This window comes from Geotrypetes seraphini, chromosome 13 (genome assembly GCF_902459505.1).
Source record: "Geotrypetes seraphini chromosome 13, aGeoSer1.1, whole genome shotgun sequence".
In the NCBI taxonomy this organism is placed as follows: Eukaryota; Metazoa; Chordata; class Amphibia; order Gymnophiona; family Dermophiidae; genus Geotrypetes; species Geotrypetes seraphini.
The window spans coordinates 619,640-641,125 of record NC_047096.1 but is presented as its reverse complement, the minus strand read 5'-3'; the positions used below and the strand labels follow the sequence as shown (position 1 = coordinate 641,125).

The following is a 21,486-nucleotide window of genomic DNA, read 5'->3' as shown; positions in this document are numbered from 1 at the left end:
CCTCACCCAACTTCGATTTCCAATCAGAACCCCACGAACAAGAATCAAGAGTAGACATGCTCTGGAACCATTTTGAACCTCCAAACTGGCACCAATTCCTAACCTATACAACAAATATACCAAATCAAACTGCCTACTGGACGTATGTCCTTCCAAGACCATGACAGCAGCCACTCTAGATTTTAAAAAGGATCTTTTTACCTGGATAGCAACCACTCTCGCTGAAGGAACATTCCATGAGGAAATGGGTCATATACTAATCACACCCATTCCAAAAGACCAAAAACACTCACTAGCCCAAAAAAACAACTATAGACCGATAGCAAGCATCCCCTTATTCACCAAGCTTCTCGAAGGACTGGTCAATTTGGAGCTAGTAGACTATCTAGACAAATTCAACATCCTCAGTGAACACCAATCGGGATTCAGAAAAGGTTTTAGTATTGAGACAGTCCTAGCCTCGATCCTTAATCACCTATATGGCTTATTCAGCAAAGGAACAAGTGCTCTGATTTTACAACTAGACTTCAGCAGCGCTTTCGATCTGTTTGATCACGAAATAATGCTACACTGCCTAAACGGAATAGGAATCACGGGAAGAGTAAGAAACTGGTTACAGGGTTTCCTAACAAAGAGATCTTACCGGGTGACTAGTGGAGGGACATACTCAAACACTTGGAAAAACCCCTCGGGAGTACCACAAGGTTCACCGCTGTCTCCTACTCTATTCAACATCTACATATTATCCCTAGGACACTTCCTAAAAAAGCTAAACCTAATCCACTACATATATGCAGATGACATTTCCATTTTAATCCCAGTAAACAGCATAACGAAAGAGACCTCAATACATTTCTCAAATTATGACCAAAATAGAACAATGGACAATAAACTTCAAGCTGAAACTAAACACAGAAAAAACAAAAGTCTTCCTTGCAAGCCCAACAGACAAAATTACCAATACAACGTTACATATAAAAGATCATGCATACCCGATTACTAAAACAATAAAAATATTGGGAGTCACACTAGACACCCACTTGACAATGGTGGAACACACGAACATAGTAGTAAAAAAATGTTTCCTGACACTGTGGAAATTAAGGTCCACCAAAAAATATTTCGACTCTCTATCATTTAGTCTACTAGTGCAATCACTAGTGCTTTCAACACTGGACTACTGCAATATTGTTTATATGGGTATACCTAAAAAAACGTAAGGAAACTTAGGATTGTCCAAAACACAGCGGTCCGCTTGATATTTGGATTGAAAAAGAGCGACCATGTTAGCCCCTACTACAGACTGCTTCACTGGCTACCAATGGAGGCTAGAAAATTTTCAAGTTCTCTTGCATATGTTTCAAGCTGGTTTGGGGACTAGCTCCTACCTACCTGCTACCTCACTTCATTCTATACAGCCCTACGAGACAAACCAGAAACAGCAACCTATTTGCATTCCCAGCATTACCGGCTGCAAATACAAAACCTTCCTGGATAGAACTTTTAAGTACCAAGCAAACAAACAACAACACTGGTTAGACAGCTACATAAATGGAGCAAGACTGACATATAAGGCCTTTAGAAAAGCCATAAAAACTGCCTTATTCAACAGAATTGTCACCTAAAAAAGTATCTACACCTAACACTACATATGTCCACTCCTGCTTTTTAAGTCTGAAATGTCTAACATTAAATTTCACTGCCTTTTGTAAGACTCTATATGCTCTTTGTAAGATTCTATATGCTTTTTTTGTAAATTTCTATATATTGTATCCCGGACTTCTACATATTGTAACTTGCTGACTGTCCAGCTCTCTTCAGTGTGAACCGCCTAGAAGTCTCACGACTATGGCGGTATAGAAGAATAAAGTTATTATTATTATTATTATGCTATCTACCTCAATAACTTCTGGTGATAATGAATCTTCAACTCTTCCTACTCTGTTTTTGCAAGATTAAAAACTAGTTCATGACTCGTCATCCAATCATTAATTGCATGCAAATATAATGTCAGTTTATCCTTCAACTCATTTTGCCAATCTAACAAAGGAAAGAAAAATTGTACATCATCTGCATACAGACAATACTAATATCTAACTTACAAAATAAATTTCTCAATGATGTCAGATAAAGATTGAACAAAACTGCAGACAGCGCATGAACCTTGCAGTACCCCTGTTCTATAGTCAGCTCTGTAGAAAACACCTAATAAAACTTGAATACTGTGAGCAGTTCTGGTCGCCATATCTCAAAAAAGATATAGCAAAATTAGAAAAGGTACAGAGAAGGGTGACAAAAATGATAAATGGTTTGGGATGATTTCCCTATGAGGAAAGTCTAAAGCAGCTAAGGCTCATCAGCTTGGAGAAGAGACGTCTCAGGGGTGCTATGATAGAGGTCTATAAAATACTGAGTGAAGTGGAAAGGGTAGAGGTGAATCGCTTGTTCATTCTTTCCAAAAATACTAGGACTAGGGAGCATGCGATGAAGCTACTAAATAGTAGATTTAAAACAAACTGGAGAAAATATTTCTTCACACAACGTGTAATTCAACTCTGGAATTTGTTGGTGGAGAATGTGGTGAAATCAGTTAGCTTAGCGGGGTTTAAAAAAGGTTTGCATAATTTCCTAAAAAAAAAGTCCATAGGCTATTATTGAGATGGACTTGAAGAAATCCACTGCTTATTGCTACTTGGGATCTAGCTAGGCTGAGAATTTTTCAGCGGCCCCTCATAAATCGTATGGTGCAGCAGTTCCTCGTGCGTCCTGCACCTGAACCGGAAGCCTTCTCTCTGACGTGTGGGACACGTGAGGAGCCGCTGCACATGGCTCCGTGCACACTAAGGCTGTGAGGAGGAGGGAGCCAGCCACAAGGAAACACTGGGGGCATTGGACTGTGGGCCGCAAAAAAACAACCAGGTGGGCAGGATTTGGCCCGTGGGCCTTGAGTTTGACACCTGTGCTTTAGACAATGAGCTCATAGAGGCCGAAGCACTTACGATATCATGTGCCTGATCCTGGCTCTCTACATTTGATCTGGGTTCCTTGGATGGAGGCTGAGATCCATTTTGCCGCTGTGATGTGGAATCTGAAATACAGAAGAATCTGAATGAAGGTTTGCTTAACAGGATCATGGGCTGCACAAGTTTTGGGGGGCTCACCATAACCTATAAGGGAGTTCTGGTGAGATGTTTATGTGGCACCCTTCTTGTGAAGTTCACAGCAAGGTACCCCACTGCTCTCTTGCCATGTCTGGGTGGCCAGTCCATCACAATGCTGGCCCCTCCCACGTCCAAAAGGTCTTGTTCTGGGTGTTTGTTGAGAATATGGTGTAAAGATAGATATAATGGCGGTCCGGACGATCAAACACATGGACGTACAGATAGATATTCAGCTGATTAGTGATTTAAATTCAAATATAAATAATCTGGGGCTCTGCTGTGCTACGAGAGGCCACTGAAAAGTTCTCGGACATTCTGCCGCTGCTGACTTTGGCCAACCTGCGCCCTACGTCCAAATCGGACTTAGACATTTCTTTGGATTATGCCAGCAGTACTTAATCAGGTGGTGTAATCGCCGCAGCACTGTCCAGCTAGTGCCAGGCCAGTCTCCGGCCATGTCGGGGAGGAGCTGACAGTCCTGTGGGCACCTGCAGAGCTAAGTAGTCAGATAGGTCTGCACAAAAGGCTATGTGACTGCCAGTGGCAAAATGAGAGTGCGAGGCACTCAGGGCAGTGGCCCCCTCCATTCCTTACCTGCCCCCCGCCATGCACACATGCCCCTTTTCTTCCCCGTACCTCTGTAACTTCCCCAGTGCAAGCAACACCTCCAACTTTCTGCCCACGCCAGCCTTGGTTCTTTCTCCTGATGTCACTTCCTGGTTGCGAGGGAGAACTGAGACTGGTGCAAGCAGCAGGTTGGAGCTTCTGCCCCTGCTGGTGAAGAGCTAGAAGTGAAGACACATGCAAGGCAGAGGAGTGGATGGGGGGGGGGGGGGGGCAATGAATATTGACCAGCACCAACATGACCTCCAGGCTGGTACCTGAACCTAGACCCAGCATTGAAGATTCAGATTTGATTCAATCCATGGGGGTCTGTGGCTTTATAAAAAACTGAGTCAAAAATAATAGGAAGTGAGGAAAATGCTCGCAAAAATATACAGAAGTGAGAGGTCAAATTCAATGACAAAAATATAACTAGAAACAAGACTTCTCAATATATAAATCAAATAATAAGGCTTGAATATAAATGCTGAAAATATAATGCAATTTTTCACATACACTCAGATTTGTGTAATCCGACCATGAGCCGTAGCTCCTCTAGTCGAACCCACCATCCCATCACTGTGCATGACTTTGATGTGAAGTGAGTCCACATGCTCTACTGGTTAATAACTTTGTTCTCAATGGCAATGATTCACACAAGCACCCATTTCTCTGGCATTTGAAGTCTAATATTTCTCCTTTGGGTTCCTTGAAACAGACCCTCAAAACATGGCCCATGTCGGGACCTGCTAATTCACCTTAAAGCTAAGTGGAGGGGTTGTTTTCTCCTCTTATTGCCATTGAGAACAAAGTTATTAATCAGTAGAGCCTCACTTACTATCTTTCACATCAAAGTCATGCACAGCGATGGGACGGTCGGTTCGACTATAGGAGCTACGGCTCTTGGTTGGATTACACAAATCTGAGTGTATGTGAAAAATTGCATTATATTTTCAACATTTATATTCAAGCCTTATTATTTGATTTATATATTGAGAAGTCTTATTTCTAGTTATATTTTTATGAAAAACTGACCACCACAGGCGGAATATTAGGGTGGTAAATAACGTTTGATGTGGGGAAAAAAGCAAAGTATAACCTGAGGTCTTAAATGGACAACACCAGGATTCAGAGTCTTCTAGATTGACTATTTGGCACTTCACTGTCTAACACCTTATACTAGAATATTCAGCACTGTAGATGTATTCTAGGAATAAGAAGAAAGGTCTAGAAGAGACATTTCACTAAATATTAACCTGTTTGTATTAATGCATACATTATGAGTTAAGGGTCAAACGGGCCCATGTACCATATTCCAGTTTTTGCGTTGCTGGCGGCTCTTGTCTCTGCAATTCCTCTGACCATGGGAAAGTGGGGGTCAAATCTTCTGCAGTCCAGCCATCTTGAGGGGCTCTAGAGGGTTTTGATGCAGTCCGGGTCTGAGTGTACTGGGACAATATGTTTTCCAAATTATTCCTGAAAATGTTATTTAGAAAAGAATGGAATAAATCAACTTGTAACATTGTGCTAGAGCAGAGAAGCCCTATCACTCACACAAGAGGGGATATCACTTTGCTGAACCCTTACACCATTAGGTGTGTTCCATATGCTTATAGTCTTGAGTTCCCTTAAAACAGGAGCGATGGAGGCTGAAACTATATGTTGTGGAAACAGACAGGAAGGAAAGAAACCCTGGTGAGATCTGGAGCATCATATCATGAGACCAAGACATCACTCGCCAATGTCACAGCCTCACTAAATAAGAAAGGTAGTTTGCTCTATTAACGACCAAGTGGAAGAGTTCCCTGTAGTGAATCAATGAACGACTATTAATTTTAGAATATTTAGTAATTGGTTTGCTACCTCTGGTGCAGCCTCAGTGAGAAACATAAGTTGATGTCTTAATTTAATTTCACAATGAAATATATTTTATACATGCACGATATTGATTTTTTCAATTAAGAATCTTTTTGTGTCTCTTTGGTGATTACTTTGTTCTTTTTCTGGGCCTTGGCTATGAGTGACTTGCTTCTTTTATGTAAGAATCACAGCAACGCTGCCAGGTCAAACAAGCCAACATCATCTGTCTTCCTCTCCGGTTCTGCTTCCACATTGTGTTCTCCTAATCTCCTGCTCCAGGCTTGTTAATAGAGTGTACTATTATTTCGAGAGTTATTTTTTTAAATTGAGCAGAGGATGATAAATGAATATTCAAGAATGCCTAGGGTCTGTGAATGATCATAGCTGTACCTCAGATTGTACTGGCTCTCCCATGCTTCCTTTTTCTCCTCAAGGATTTTCTCCAAGCTGACTTGTAGCAGCTCAGCCTGATCAGAAAAATAGACACTAAGTAGGTTTTTATAGACTTCTTTGCTTCTCTCAAACTATTTTCAATGGATAATTACAGTATGAACTTTCCTTTAGCTTTTGTTCAGACAAATGATCTTCTCTTAAATGGCCACATTACGTAATGGAATGGTATCTGGAGCACTTCTCCCTTAGGTAACCATTTTCTTGGCATTTATACTAGGCTTGAGTTACATGTTCAAACAGTCCCTTCCAATAGGAGCTCCATGCAAGAAATCATCCCTATCCTGAGATGGGTCAATCCAAGTCCTGATCACTGACCCCAACCTTCATGAGTGGAATAACCCAGGACAAGACAGAGTAACTGAGGCATTGTTCACCAACTACTTCAGGTGGGACTGGATGGTCCAGGCTTTGATAATGACACCCCCTTGTAAGAAATGGAATGACCCAGGCATAGGACAGTGAGAAGAACCTAAGGGTACTTACCCCTATCTCTTCACATTGGAAAAGAAAGATGTTCTCTTTGTGGTGATGGTCTCTGACAGTAATGGCAAGGATAGAGTTGAATGAGCAGCTGTTTAAGACAGAGCAGCAATTCTGAACACACCCCAAGGGGAAGCATTCCAGTTCCTCCTAGAAAGTGAAGGAGAAGATGGATGAGGCAAGGAACTGCCCTGCTCTCTGATTTGTCCCTGTAGCAGTGAAAGGCATGTCTTCTCATCATTTGCCTTCCTGCTAAGTGGCAGTAAATAGTAAGTAAAAATCTGAATTTGAATAAAATGAGTTTTTTGGATTAAATTCCAATGTGTAAATAGACTTTAATGGTTGCATCTCAGGTAAAGAGTTTAGATTTAGACTTACTTATAATACACCCTAATCCAGAGCAGAGAACAAGTAAAATACACATAATCATTACTATAAACACAAACAATTATAACATAAGAATAAAGTCATAAAAAACAGGGAGCTGCTTCGACAGACATGGGAGAACTGTCAACTTAGGCTGAGTTGTTTCTACATTGTCAGTAAACCACATATTTGAAATGTAGTGAGAGATTCTTTTCTATCATTACATTTGTTGTATGGTGTTAAACCTGAGGACCTTTGAACAGTGATGCACAATTTGGTTTTACAGAGATTTAGAGCTGCAAATTTTACTATTCAGCCAAATACAGGGATTGAGCTTTAACATAAAATAAGCTAAGTGAAATCAGAGATCAAGTGTTTATTTGCTAGGATTTACCAGGGGCCACTGAAAAAGTCTCAGCCCAACCAACAAAGTTGGGGCAGTCTCTCTCCATCAAGGGCCCCTGATTTTTCACTTTTTGTTCCGCATTTTTCCAATGGAATGAAAAAAGTAGAAAATCACTGGACTGAGTGTAAAGCCCTTGATGGAGAGAGACTGTCCCATCTTTGTTGGTTGGGTTGAGAACTTTTCAGTGGCCAGATTATTTGTATTTGAATTTAAATCACTAATCAGCTGAATATGAATATTTTGTTCTTTTATTTTCCTTGGTCTGTCATCTACTATGTTAATGCTGCAGGCCATGTGAATTGGCACCCGAAGCTTTGAACACTTTACTTGAGGAATTGACATTGGCTGCCCATAGAATATCTGGAGTGATGTAAGATATTATTGAGGAACTTTAATGCCTTGAGGTTGGCTGTTCCATATTATTTGTTATCTGTTCTAGATCACAGTTCTTCAACCGCCGGTCCGCCAACGATTCAGGACCCCGCCGCAGCAAAAGGTGCCGGCGTCAGCTGACTTGCAACTTCCTTTTCCAGTCGCTATACCGGCTCTCCTGCCTGCCACCACCGACTCCTGCCGCGTCTGTCTCCGCTCCAGCCTTTGTCTCCGCACCCCCAGAAAAGCAGCGGCAGCTCTGTGTGCTTTTAACTTCGGCACACCGCTGCCCCTAGGCAGAATTTTAGCGCGGTTTCATGAGGCAGCCTCGGGACCTTTGGTAGGCCGGCCCACATCGCATCATCGAAGCGGGCCGGCCTAGCAAAGGCCCCGAGGCTGCCTCATGAAACCGCGCTAAAATACTGCTATGGGGCAGCTGTGTGCCGAAGTTAAAAGCACACAGAGCTGCCGCTAGCCTACATCGAGGAAACATTTGCTGGAGGGAAGGGAGTAGAGGTGCTCCTAGACAAGGGAGGGGAAGGGGCTACTGCTGGCAGGGGAGAAGGGAAAGGGGAGGGATAAGAATTACTGTTGGATAAGGGGAGGAGGAAAGGGAGAAGGGGTACTCCTGGACAAGGGAGGGGAAGGGGCTACTGCTGACAGGGGAGAATGGGAAGGGAAGAGAGTTACTGTTTGATAAGGGGAGGAAGAAAAAGAAAAGATACTGCTGGACAGGGGAGGAGGAACATTGGAAGGAAACAGCTGGCAGGGAGATTAGAGGAGGGGAAGGAGTCAGGATGGAATGGAGAGATCAGATGAGGGAAAGGGGAGAGACAGAGGAATGACAAGGTAGAGAGAGATTGATGCTGGGAAGGGGGGTCAGATAAAAAATAAGGAAAGAGGGACAAAGATGCTAGATCTGGTGTAGGGAGAGGGGCATAGAAAGAACGCAGATACCATATGGGAGGGGTAGGGGTAGGGGTAGGGGTAGAGGGCAGACAGTGGATGGAAGAGGCAGATGCTGGATTGAAGAGGCAGAGAGCAGACGCTGGATGGAAGAGAGTGAAAAGACGATGAAAGCAGAAACCAGAGACGACAAAAGGTAGAAAAAAATAATTTTATTTCTATCTTGTGATTAGAATATATCAGATTTAAAATATGTATCCTGCTAGAGCTGATGTTAGACATAACTGGGGAGTGCAAAGCCCAGGCAGTGCGTCTTTAGCTTCCAGCTGGCTTAGGGCTCTCTGACCAGGGGGCAGTTGCCCTAGTTCCACTCCCCTAACACCATTCCTGCCATGTGTGACTGCGGTATTCTGTTAGCATGATATTTGTGTAGCATTCTGTAATAATTTGGCTTATTCAGTTTTCTTGATAGTAGAGGGGATATATGTGAAGGGGAGGGGAGACGGGGGTTTTGTTGATCCTTGCCCTGTATTATTTATATTTATAAAATGACAATTGTACAGAATATTGTTTCTTTTTATACTTTAATAAAATATGTTCAGTATAAAATCATAACTATTTGAGGCTTGTGCGGATGGGATCGGATGGTTAACGGGACCGAGCTCGCGAGGACAGGGCAGCAATGGGGTTTTTAAAAATTTCAGTCTTATTAGTTTGCCGGTCCACGAAATAATTATTTTATTTCCGCCGGTCCATAGGTGTAAAAAGGTTGAAGAACACTGATCTAGATCATTGTGATCTGATGGAGGAAGATATTTGGCACTTCTCATCTTGTCTAAAACTTGGTATGAAGTCACAAGGAAGTGTTCTGTCTCTTTAGCAGAACCTACAGAATGGAATGTACTTCCTTTGAAATAGAGAATGACATGGGGACAAGAGTGAGGGGGGGTCATTACTTAATCCTTCTGGTCAATTTGGGTATCTTTTTGGCACTTAAATGCTTCCAAAAGAGGTCTAGCCCAAAACATCTAAGTTTCATCCAGGAGGTCTTGGGAAAGGTTTGATTATACCCCCAAGACTCCAAGTCCAGTCTGCTCACAGCCCGCCCATAACATGCCTCATAACGCCACCCCCTTAAACTCTGGATGCACAACAGAGGAAATGTCTCGCTAGTTTTGATTATCAGCACTTGCACATCTCAGCAATTAGGACGTCCGAGTGATGACAGACAGTTTTTATGTCCCTAAAAGTGAAATAAGTACGTTGAAAAAATGACTGAAAGGGCAACTTTGTACGATGGCATTTGGTGCATGATGGGACAGTCTGTGATGGTTTTAGTAAGAAACGTGAAATTGAATATGATTCTATGTTGGTGCAATTTTTATTCTAGCATTTTGTCTTTCTAATCTGCCTTTAATAAAGTAGATAGATAGAAATAAATATTATCCATAGTTGCTGAAAATGAACATTCAAAACAGATAAGTAATGAGAAACATGTCTGAAGTTTATTTCCACTTTGCATGAAAATGTTGCTTATGAACTATCTCCACAAGCCGAGAACTGCCATTCACCAAGTGAATCCCCAAATCTATTAAAATTACACATAGGTTTCTGCTCATCTAGTCTCCTGTGTTCCAGCGAAGGCTGCCAAGCTCTTACCTTGGTTTCAATATCAGCCAATAGCAGCTCTTCGTCTTTGATTCGCAAAATCAGATCTTGTGCCCAAATGCGGCCCTGGGCTTCCAGTATCTTCAGTCGATTAATGCAGTCTTCAACGCTCTTCACTTCTCCGTCTTTAACTTCGCAAGTGAACAGGTGCTGGGAGCAGAACCCACATTATTTAAGATAAGTCATTCCAGGGAGAGGAAGCTGGTCCTCAGCTCTCTCTTCCTGTACTACATTTAGAGGGAAAGCTGAAGAAAAGCAAGGTTCCTTCTGAGCATCTTTCTCTTCTTAAAACCAAACCTTTCTAACCCCTTTCAAGCAAATGGATCTGTCATCCGCCTCAAGAGCTAAGTTGCTCCAGTCATGCCATTTCAGCTGAGATTTGCTTGATAACATGAGGAAACTGGAATTTGCCCACCACTACTGAGAAGGGATGCGAAAGGAAATTAGCCTTCTTCTCACCTTGTAAAAAGTCAGACTTATTCTGGGGCTCTTGCGGAAATCCTGTGTTACAAGTCTTTCATTAATGATCAGTGGGGGGGGGCGGTCTGCTCTGGGCACTATGTTGGGGGGGATGCTGGCACCGCCCCCTCACTTCTTCCCATGCACGTGCCCTCTTCTCTTCCCCCCCTATACCTCTAGTTGTTCACGAGTAAGAACTTCAACGTGCTCCTTGCGACCACATCTTTCCGGAGGTGACGACAGAGGGAGAGCCTTCAGGGTTGCGAGGAGCACGTTGAAGATCTTGTTGCTTGCGGCAATAAACAACGGGGTGCAGGGGAAGGGAAGGCAAGGGAGGCACGCGCCCATCAGGGGTATTGGAGATGGAGCAGGGGGGTTGGAGATGAGGGCGGGGGAGGGGCGCCACTGCAAATGACTTCCCAAAGCAAGAAGAATACAAAAGATTTGCTCCTCGGTGCAGTAGCCAAATTATATTAAACCAGCCCTGTCAGAATTAGACACGAGCACACAGCAGCTAAATCTTGTGCATACATTTGCAGCTGGAATGCTATTCTGTGAACAATGTTTTGTGATACTAATATTTTGGACACCTGCACAACAGATGTTTGTGCCCTGAGACAGGTTTTTGTGCTTTTTATAGCAGCAAAAAGGTTGCCGATCTTAGCTCACAGTAAAGGGAAGGAACAGACATGAAATCCTCGCCACAGTTACGGCAGAAATTCCAGGTGTGGTGCTGCATCTGTTTAAAACAGCCAATAGCCTCAGTAATGTGGATTTAAATGCCCTATGCATTGGGGAGTGTGTTAGGTTTTGCATGTGATTAGCTCATGCTTTGGACAGACACAAAAGAAAGGGCTGCACAAAGCTTAGCACACTTTGCGGCCTCCACCCACCTGCCTATGTCTTTCATACCTCTACTCGATGCTCAAAGCCATCCTGTAGACTGGATAAGGCCTGGGAATACTGCTTCCTCTGACCTGCAGGAAAGAGAGTGTCATGGTGGGCAAAGAGGCAAAAGGGTGACTGGCTCGAACTAGATGAAAGTCAGGAAAGCATCGACAATACTGAGCTCCTTACGATAGACTGATTGGGCACTAGGTCTGGATATGCTGTTACTCCTTGCGAAGCCGGATTCACCAGGAGGGAACCCTCTAAAAGAACAAGAGAGAAAGAACATCAAATGGAGCAACGTGTGCTTGGAAAGGAGGCAGAAGAAGGGGCCAATCGGTCCCACCTCATCCTTCAGTCCAGGTTTACACAACACTTTTGTCTATTTCTTCATGTTCAGCCCTCGAGATCTGGTTTAATGTCTCGTGCTCCTCCCTGGACAAATGAACAGGTATTGCCCACAAACGGGGTATGCAAATCTATCTTATGCATATTCATATTCATTTGGGCTATCCTGAAAACCTGACTAGCCTGGAAACCCCTGCTATACACTGACAAACTGATCGAGTACACTATTTATCATTTCCATAACATAGAAGAGACAGTTCCTGCTCCAAAGAGCTTACGCAAAGTGAACCATCAAGTGGGGGAACCATATACAGCTGCATTATGATGTCATCCAGAATTCATTGTGATGTCACTGTACATTAAAACACAGAAGAGACAGTCCCTTCTCTAAAGACCAACTCTTTCTTTGATGTAGCTCGTTGTGCACTTTGGACCTCATACATCTACCCATCATCTTGCTTCAACTAGAAATTGTGCATTTTTGTATTTAGTCCAAGTTTAATGGAATAGAAAAGAAGAGTCTTTAATATCTTTTAAAAGACATCTAAAGGCCTATTATTTTCTATTGGCCTTCTTACTATGACAGTGTTTCATTCTGTTTTATATAATAATTTTATTTATACATCCTAGACGATACTGTAAAGTAAGTATGAGTTATGTTATTTTATATAATGTGATTTTCTTTTCTTTCCCTTTCTATTTTTAATGGAGTTCCTTTCATCATTTTAATTGGATTATTTTGTTAACTGCTTTGATCCTATTTGGCAATTTAAGAGGTATAAAAATCATTTTAATAAACATAAACGCCCTGATTCTGCAAAATGCGTCCTTTCTAGAATCGTGCTCAGCAGAGTTCTTCACTGTTTAGGTGTCCTTTAGAGAATCAGGAGAGATTTAGACGTTCAAACATTGTCCTTAATGTTTTATTATTATGTTATTAGAATGGCGATTTTATGCTGTTTTTCATTATAGTTGTAATACTGGAAGTTGGACCTGTTTAATGCTTTTATTTATTTCTCTTCTGTCAGACAGAATTACTGGGATTCGAACCAGCAACATTAGGGTAGAAGGCTGTAGGTTTAACCAATGTGCTACAGAGGGAGCAGTTGTAAAACTAGGTCTTATAGGCATTGTAAGGAAGTCAACTTTTGAGCACAGTTTAGGCTTCAGATAAACCTAAGTTCTTATGGATGAAATGAAGGCACTCTTTGGACGTTTTTCCGGAACATAGACATAGTTTGGATGTCCTTAATGCAATCTGCTAAATAGCTCTTTGGGTTTTATATTTTTGCTTTATTAAGCTCAAAATACATTTAATCAAGGTGCACCTGCAAGGTAAAATGCTACAATTAAAATACGTGCTGGGGAGTTGGTTGGGATTTGAACTTATAACCTCTGGAAGAGGAGCATAAGACTTTTGCTAATTGAGCTACAATAGCTTCCAGGCAGGTGTCTTAGAGATCTGCTAAGCTCTCATATCACAGGGAAGTCAGAGATACCTGCCTGGAGATTGCTATAGCTCTTTCAGAGGTCACCTGCTCGCCAGCACATATTTTAAATTGTGGCATTCTTTTGGCATGCGCATGGGGTACGTAGAGTGGGCGATGTGCTTACTGACAGGGGAATTCTTCTCTCTCCTTCTGAGTTGGCGTCTCTCTATGGTTTGGATCGAGTGGATGCCTTTGGTTATTTGCAGCTTCGCCATTATGTTCGTAGTCTCGGAGAGCCGTCCTTGCGTCCTTCGGTGGCACGGAGTCTTGGCTTGAGTTTGGGTTTGTGGGAGGATCCGGCCCCGCGCCTTCGTTACTTTGTAACCGCGTTGTTGTCACCGTTGTCGAATGAGCGAGCGGATCTGTTGGCTGGGGCATGGAGCGCTGATCTAGGGTGCACTATCTCGTCCTCCTTGATTTCTCATTGTTTTGTCTTCTTGCGTGCTCTCTCCTTAAATATGCTCCATAGGGAGCAGGAATATAAATTCCTTCATAGAACGTACATTTCTCCACAGAGGGCTTTTCGAGCCGGCTTTGCCGCTCACGCCTGTTGTCCCAAGTGCCCTGTGAATTCTGCTACCTTGGGACATATGTTCTGGGATTGCCCCCGGATCCGGGCTTTCTGGCTGCAAGTGTGGACCTTTTTGTCCTCTATCTCTCCTTCATTGCCTGCATGCACCCCTTCTATAGTCCTTTTTTATGATGGAGCGGCTCTTTCTCATTGCTCTGTTGGGCAGCGGATGCTGGTGTTCAAGGCTCTCCTTTTAGCCAAAAGGGCCATTTTAGTTTCCTGGCGGGCTCCCCATGCTCCCTCTTTTTCTCAGTGGCATTTATCCCTTTATGTGCGTGCATCAATGTGCAAAAGTTTTAAGAACATAAGAATAGCCTTACTGGGTCAGACCAATGGTCCATCATGTCCAGTAGCCTGTCCTCACAGTACCTGGCAAAAACCCAAAGAGTAGCAAGAATTGAAAATATTTTTCATTTTCGGATGCCACTTACTTATAAGCTCACAGTCTTCCAGTCTGTGGCTTTACCCAAAATCTGCATAAATCTGAAGCAAAGTTGTTTGATCTATTAATGGGGCTAGCAATACGACATACTTTAACGGAATGGAAGAATTGTTCTGTATTATCTGAGACTGTGTCGTGGAATGTTGTTTCTGTAGTATAGAAGTATGAGGAAGTAGCTGCTGTAAAAAAGGTAATTAAATTCATTTTAGAAGGGGTTGGGGGTTGGATTTGGCTCCCTTTGAAATCACTTCTGGGTCGCAGGGTCAGGAAGTGACATCAGAGGGAAAGCTAGCACGAGCAGCAGGAGGAGAAGCTACTTGCGCTGGAGAAGATTTAGAGGTACAGAGGAGACTTCGGGACTCATTCACTCAAAGTGTTGGCCTTTGCAGATGACCTATTATTTTTGCTAACTGACCCCGCTCACTCTGTTCGATATTTATTGCAAGCGCTTGACAAATTCAAATTTTATTCGTTGAACTACCAGAAATCTATGGCCCTAGCTACCCCCCTGACACTACAACAGACCTGGAGCGGTCACTTCCCAGACTTCAATTCGCTATTTGGGGGGTACAGATCCCCCGAGACCTTACGACCCTGTACACCAGCAATATCACCCCATTGCTTCAAGACACCTCACAACATCTACAGAATTGGTCCACTTTTCCCTTATCGGTGGCGGGCCGGGTAGCCCTTTTTTATATGGTGCTCTTTCCCAAATGGTTATATCGCTTTCAGGTTTTACCTCTGCTGCTGTCCCATGCCCATAACATTCGTTTAACAAAAGAGCTACAGCGTTTTCTATGGGGGGGTAAGCGACCACGTATGCCTTTGCTACGGATGTGTCTGCCCAGGGATAGGGGGGCTATGGTTTATTAAATGTACGTTGGTATGGTATGGCTTGTCAGATGAGACATATTAATGATTGGTTTAGAGGAACATCTGATTTTTCTGCTACACCACTGGAGTTATCTTTGCTGGCTCCGTTCCATGTGAGCTATTTTCTACATGTGGCTGATCCGAGGATGCGTCCTTTGGTGTCTCACTACCCCATTTTTACGCCGGCCAGAAGGACATGGAGATGGGTCTGTAAAACAGCCAAATTGTCTTCTAGGGTGTCTTTATATTTGCCTATACAGGGCAATGGAGCTTTCCAGCCGGGCATGCAAAATTGGCATTTTTTTTTTAGGTGGCAAGCACAAGGTCTACAATATCTTTTTCACCTGTTTTCGGAGGAGGGGAGCCTGGTCACATTTGCCGAGCTGCAACGAACTTTTGACCTACAGGCTAATGATCTCTTCGCCTATTACCAGATCCGTCACTAAGTTCAGTCCCTCCCAGTGGCTGCCCTTACTGAAGTCTACAGGGAGGCGCTTTCGGAACTCTTCAGCCTTTCAGCCCAACAGAGGATTCCTCTACGATTTCATATTGTGGGGATCCGGGATTGCCAACCAAGTACGAATCCTAGCGTGGGCTGAGGACTTGCATTGCCAGTTGACTGCTCAACAGTTACAACGGGTCCTGAAGAACATTCAGAAGGTGTCACCCAATATTACTCACTGGGAAATGCAATTGAAAATTGTTCTTAGACTTTACATTCCACCGGAACGTGCAGCCCGGATGGGGATTACTGCGTCGCATTCTTGCCCGAAATGCAATCAGGCTCACGCATCTTTGAGTCACATGTTTTGGGCCTGCCCCGCAATCCAACAGTTTTGGAGACATCTTGGCCTATATACCACATCGCTTTGGGGAAGGCGATGGCTTCCGCAACCGAGGGCGTTATTTGGATTTTATAATATAGCCTCGCCCAAACCCAGGGGAATGTCAGCATTTATCTCCAGAGCCCTTTTGATGGGAAAAAAAGCCATCCTCACCAACTGGCTCTCCCGTGATCCCTCGTCATATGCACAATGGAGATCCCTAATGATAGTGCACGCAACACTGGAAATACGCATGGTGGGAGACTTGACTCTTGGCCCGGGTCACAAATTTTGTTAGGTGTGGGAGCACTTCTGGCAGGACCTCACACTTTTGAATCTTTAAGATTTTATTCCCACTCTCAGCTGTTGGACTGGCCATGGATTCTTGGGGAGGGGAGGGGAGGGGGGGGGATGGGAGGGGAACTGATTATATTGTTGAAAATGTTATTTCCTGAATGGTACTACTGTTTGTATTTGCTTCTTACTGCTGGAATAATAAAAATCATTTAAACATAGAGGTACAGAGGAGGGTAGGGACAGCGCAAGTGTAGCATGGGGGATCGCAGGGGCCACTGACGTTCAGGTTTTTATCTGCTGTCATTAACAGTTTTACTATGTTACGAGTCAAGCAGAGTCATATTGACCTATGGGGTCAGACCCAGGCGCAGCTCAAGGCAATCTGCGAGGGATGAGTTGGCCCCCAGCATCCAAAATGAGGGTGGAGAAAGGGCTGCCCCAACTACTAGGCAAGACTGACCACCTGCCTAGGGAAGCAAAACAATCAATCCTGGCAGACAAACTCAAAGAGCCATGTTTCCATCCTCATAGACTTAAAAAAAACACAAAAGGAGATGCAAGATGCTCAAACCATAAGAAGTGAATAAAAGAAAAGCTCCGTTTAACACACCATAATCCAATTAGTTATAAGGGAGCTGATATTCGAAGGCAATGGATAAATGCCGATTACAGAGAGATTCAGTGGCCTGGATTCAATGTTTTTAACTGAGTTTCAAGGTACCTAGCGCCTCCCTAAACCCTTCCAAACATCCAGCACATTCTCATGTACCCCCTAGCTCCTTCTCTCTCTATACCCTATCCATATCTAGCACAACTCCCTCCCCTCTACAAAGGGTCCAGTGCCCACCACCCCCACCCCAGCCTTCCAAATTCACCTGGATCACTAGCGACAGCAGCAGTTAAGGCAGTCTGCTTCTGACCTTCCCTTTCCTTGTCACTGCTAGTGATCCAGGAAAGACTGGAAAGGCGAGCGGGGGGAGGAGCATCCTCCTCTCTGGTTTGTTTACCATCTTTGTGCTCTCCATCTCTCTCCCTCCAACCCCTCCACCCAGTGGGTATGTGACACCCAGGGTCAATCTTTTTTTAACACTCCCCCCCAAAAAAAAAGGGATCGTAGGAGCACCCCCCTAGGAGCTGCACCCGGGACAGACTGCCCTCCCCTCTGGTATGCTACTGCCTGAGGAAGGGGATTTCAGTCTCCAAAAGTGAGTAAAAACTGTATTAAACTTAGTCCAATAAAAGATTACCTTACTTCCATTTTCTGTTTATAAATATTTATCAATACAGCTACAATACTACTTTATTCTAAAGCAACAAAATAACATAACAGCGGGATATGTATTGGCCCGCTCTCTCTCCCCTCCAATAACCACACCACTCACGTATATGGATAAATAGCCGCAGCTCTGTTTATTAACAAACCATTAATTTAACACTTACATAACAAAAACAGTTTCCCGAGCTACACCTTAACCAATACCAATAATATTCGGCCCCCGATCCTGCCATGCCAGCAAGGGTCTGGGGGGTGGCATGTCCCAACATGCCCCTTTAACCAAAGTACCAAAACCCGGGCACGGCTCCCTGCCGGCCCCCCCCCCCCCCCGCTCATCTCCTGATGAGCTGTACCATACCGTAGCACGGGATAACCGCCTACCGAAACTCTACTACCAACCAAACCTGACAAAAGAGGGCGGGAGGGTGGGCAGGAAAAGCTGCCTCGGAGGACCCAGGAAGACACCGGGTCCTCCGAGGTCCAGGCTTTATCTACTCCGCCCAGCGCTCCCCCCTCCTATCAGGAGGCAGCCCCGCAGCGGGAACTTCAAACCCGCCTATCCTAAGCTGCCTCCTGCTCACCTACTCCTCCCTCCCCCCTCGCGCGGAGCGCTCATCTCGATGGGAGGCCGCGTGGGCCCTCCATCCCCGCGTTACAGCCGCCCATCGAGACGAGACTCTCGGGCTCTCCTTTCTTTTTCTACCTATCATCTCTGGTTTCTGCTTTCCTCATCTTCTCTTCACTCTCCATTCCATCCAGCTTCCACCCTCTTTTCTGTCACTTCCATTTGTCTCCACTCCCTCCCCCATGCTTTGGCACCTCCCTTTTCTTCTTTCCTTCCTTCCTACCCCAACTCACCCCATTGTCTGGCATCTGTGTCCCTTCCCCCATGACCTGGGGTCTCTGTCCTCTCTTCTCTTTCCATCTCTCCCTCTCCCTCCATGCTCTGCATCTCCTTTCCTTCCTTTCCCTCCCTCCCTTCTTTCCCAATGATATGGCATCTCAATCTCCTTCCCTTCCCCCCCATGCCCTGGCATCTCTCTGCTCTCCTTCCCTTCTATCTCTCTCTCCCTCTCCATACTCTGGTATCTCCTCTCTTTCCATTCTCTCCCTTCCTTCCTTTCTATCTCCCTGGTCTGGCATCTCTATTTCCTTCCCTTCCCTTCCCTCCCCCATGCCCTGGCATCTCTATCTCCTTCCCTTCCCTCATGTCCTGGCATCTCTTCCTCCCTCTCCATGGCCTGGCATCTCCTTTCCTTCCCCATGGTCTGGCATCTCTCTTTCATCTCCTCTCCCTTCCCTATTCTTTCTTCTCCCTCCTTCCCTCCCTCCCTCTCCCTATTAGGTGTAACATTTCTCTCCCCCTCCCTCCCTCTTTCTCTTTGTCACCCTCCAGTCAGCAGCAAAACGTTCTCAATTCACTGTTCTTGCCACTGTTGGGCCTTTGCTGTGTCTCGCCTGCTTCCTGTTTTTATGAAGGCGGGTCCCGGCAGAGAAGAAGGTCCGATGCCGATAAGAAAAGCAAATTGTGAATGCTGCTGCCAGAAAGAAGTTCTTGATGCTGACACTGGCCCTAAGAGGAGTCGTCAGAGCCCTACTGACAGCTCTACCGACTGCCCTTCCGACAGCCCTGCAGCTTTCTCGGCACTGCATCCCACCCTCTCTGATGTAATGTTCTTTTTTTTCTCAGGGGCAGGACATAGAGCCAAGAAGACTCCGGGACTGGCGGCAGGGCAGTGTTTGTATACCACTGCTGCCACCGGCCACGTTTTGGTACAGGGAGGAAAGGGAGATGGAAGGAGAGGTGTAAAAAGTGTCGCTCGCTGGAAAGTGCCACCTGAGTAAAACAGATTTTATGCTGCTTATCCCAGGAATAAGTACTTGGATTTTCCCACATTCATCTTAATAATAGCTTATAGACTTCTCATTTAGGAAATTATCCAAACCTTTTTAAAACCCCGCTAAGCTAACTGATTTCACCACATTCTCCGGCAACGAATTCCAGAGTTTAATTGTGAAGAAATATTCTCTCTGGCTTGTTTTAAATCTAATACTTAGTAGCTTTATTGCATGCCCCCTAGTCCTAGTATTTTTGGAAAGAATGAACAAGTTTTTCACGTCTACCCTTTCTACTCCATTCATTATTTTATAGACCTCTATCATATCTCCCCTGAGTCATCTCTTCTCTAACTTGAAGAGCTCTAGCTGCTTTAACCTTTCCTCATAAGAAACTCGTTCCATCCCTTTATAATTTTCGTCACCCTTCTCTATACCTTTTTATAGGGATAGCTACAGGAAACTCATGTCTACTACAGATTTTTTCATCAGAGTGATGCAGCCAAAAACTAGGTGTAGAAATCTCTTTCTTGTGAAATATGGAGGGGGGGGGGGACAGTATTTTGGATTTAGTGTATGGTTTTCCAGCTTATGAATGACACCCTTCCAAAGGGTGTACTTTAACTCATTAACGCTTGGAACCGTCACAGCACAATTAGCTGGTTACGACACAGTTTTCCAATTACAATAAAAGGCAGGACTCATATATATATGTATATATATAAAAGAAGGTTCTATACAATGGATGCTGAAAGGAAGGATTAATAGGTCCATTCATTGCATAAGACACAGAGATATATGAAGATACGTACGTATACTCACTACTGTCCATGATATTCATGAAATTGTTCAGCTTCTCTAAACCAGAAGTTCTAGAAAAGATCAGGAAAACATTAAATCTCACTCCACATGTTCCAAGAGTTCTTCCTTTCCCACCTGCTGGCTTAGCATTTCCCAGTCAACTTTTTTTCTTTCCCCAGCTCTTGTATTTCTTAGTGAGTATTTCTGTGATCACAAGAAGGAATAAACAGGTCAGATGATGTTATATCTTTGGTAGTGGCCAAAGGGTGACTCTATAACCCTGCTGCTTACGAGGGGCCGCTGAAAAGTTCTCAGCCCAACTAACAAAGTTGGGACAGTAATCTGACTTCTGTCCTGCCTTTAATTATCATGTTCTCTTGGCATGGAGGCCATTCTCTTTAATTGGTTCCTGGAATACAGGCCCAAGATCCTTTAGCTAGTTGTTGTTTTTTTTTGTCCCATCAGATAAGGTGTAACTGTAGTGGGGTGTCCCTGGGCACGAAGCTTAGTCTGACCAAATGATGGATATCTTGGTGCCTTTCTTGTTCCAAACAAAAAAAGTGGAAAATCACTGGACCAAGTGTATAGCCCTCAATGGAGACTGCGCAAACTTTGATGACTTTTCAGCGGCCCCTCAAAGGCTTCATCTTCAACACCTCCACCGGAAGACTATTTCCACACATCTCTCTCTAGGACCTTTTTCTAGATGATCACTGCTGGATTTGAACAGGTGGCATCTAAGGAGCTCCTGACTGCCCATAAAAACCTCTAAACTGCTTTACCTGGATGGATTTCACCAGCACGGCAGGGAGCTCGCAATTTTCACCCTTTTGTGAACGGAGTCAATGATGAAGAAAAAAGGAACAGTGGTAAGGGAGGAACCCAGGCAAAGTCCATATCCGGCAGCTTTCAGCTTCTCTGAAAGTGTGATTGCAGTGCCAGACTGAGGAAGGCACCTGTACCCAGCGGGTCTGCTCATGGAGTGGAGAACTATTTATAGATCAGAAGCTAATTCATTTTATTGCATGTGCTGACTTTCAGTAACCTTTGATCTCTGTCTCTGAGCACAGAATAATTAATACACACACACACAATTATTCGTT

At 44.1% G+C, this 21,486-nt stretch overlaps 1 protein-coding gene across 3 annotated transcripts in view; it reads right to left on the bottom strand.

The window, feature by feature from the left end:
- The window catches only part of EPS8L3 (EPS8 like 3), a 75,196-nt gene that overhangs the window by 29,570 nt on the left and 24,140 nt on the right, over positions 1–21,486 (bottom strand). For 2 of the 3 annotated variants that reach the window (XM_033918552.1, XM_033918554.1), the window contains 8 exons: positions 20,395–20,454; positions 11,812–11,885; positions 11,647–11,711; positions 10,267–10,425; positions 6,561–6,707; positions 6,015–6,091; positions 5,074–5,240; positions 3,000–3,088 (listed from right to left, as the gene is read on the bottom strand). In XM_033918552.1, the coding sequence (XP_033774443.1) occupies positions 3,000–3,088; positions 5,074–5,240; positions 6,015–6,091; positions 6,561–6,707; positions 10,267–10,425; positions 11,647–11,711; positions 11,812–11,885; positions 20,395–20,454 (838 nt within the window). Of the gene's footprint in view, positions 1–2,999; positions 3,089–5,073; positions 5,241–6,014; positions 6,092–6,560; positions 6,708–10,266; positions 10,426–11,646; positions 11,712–11,811; positions 11,886–20,394; positions 20,455–21,165; positions 21,374–21,486 lie in introns of all 3 variants that reach the window. The other variant, XM_033918553.1, reaches the window with a different exon arrangement.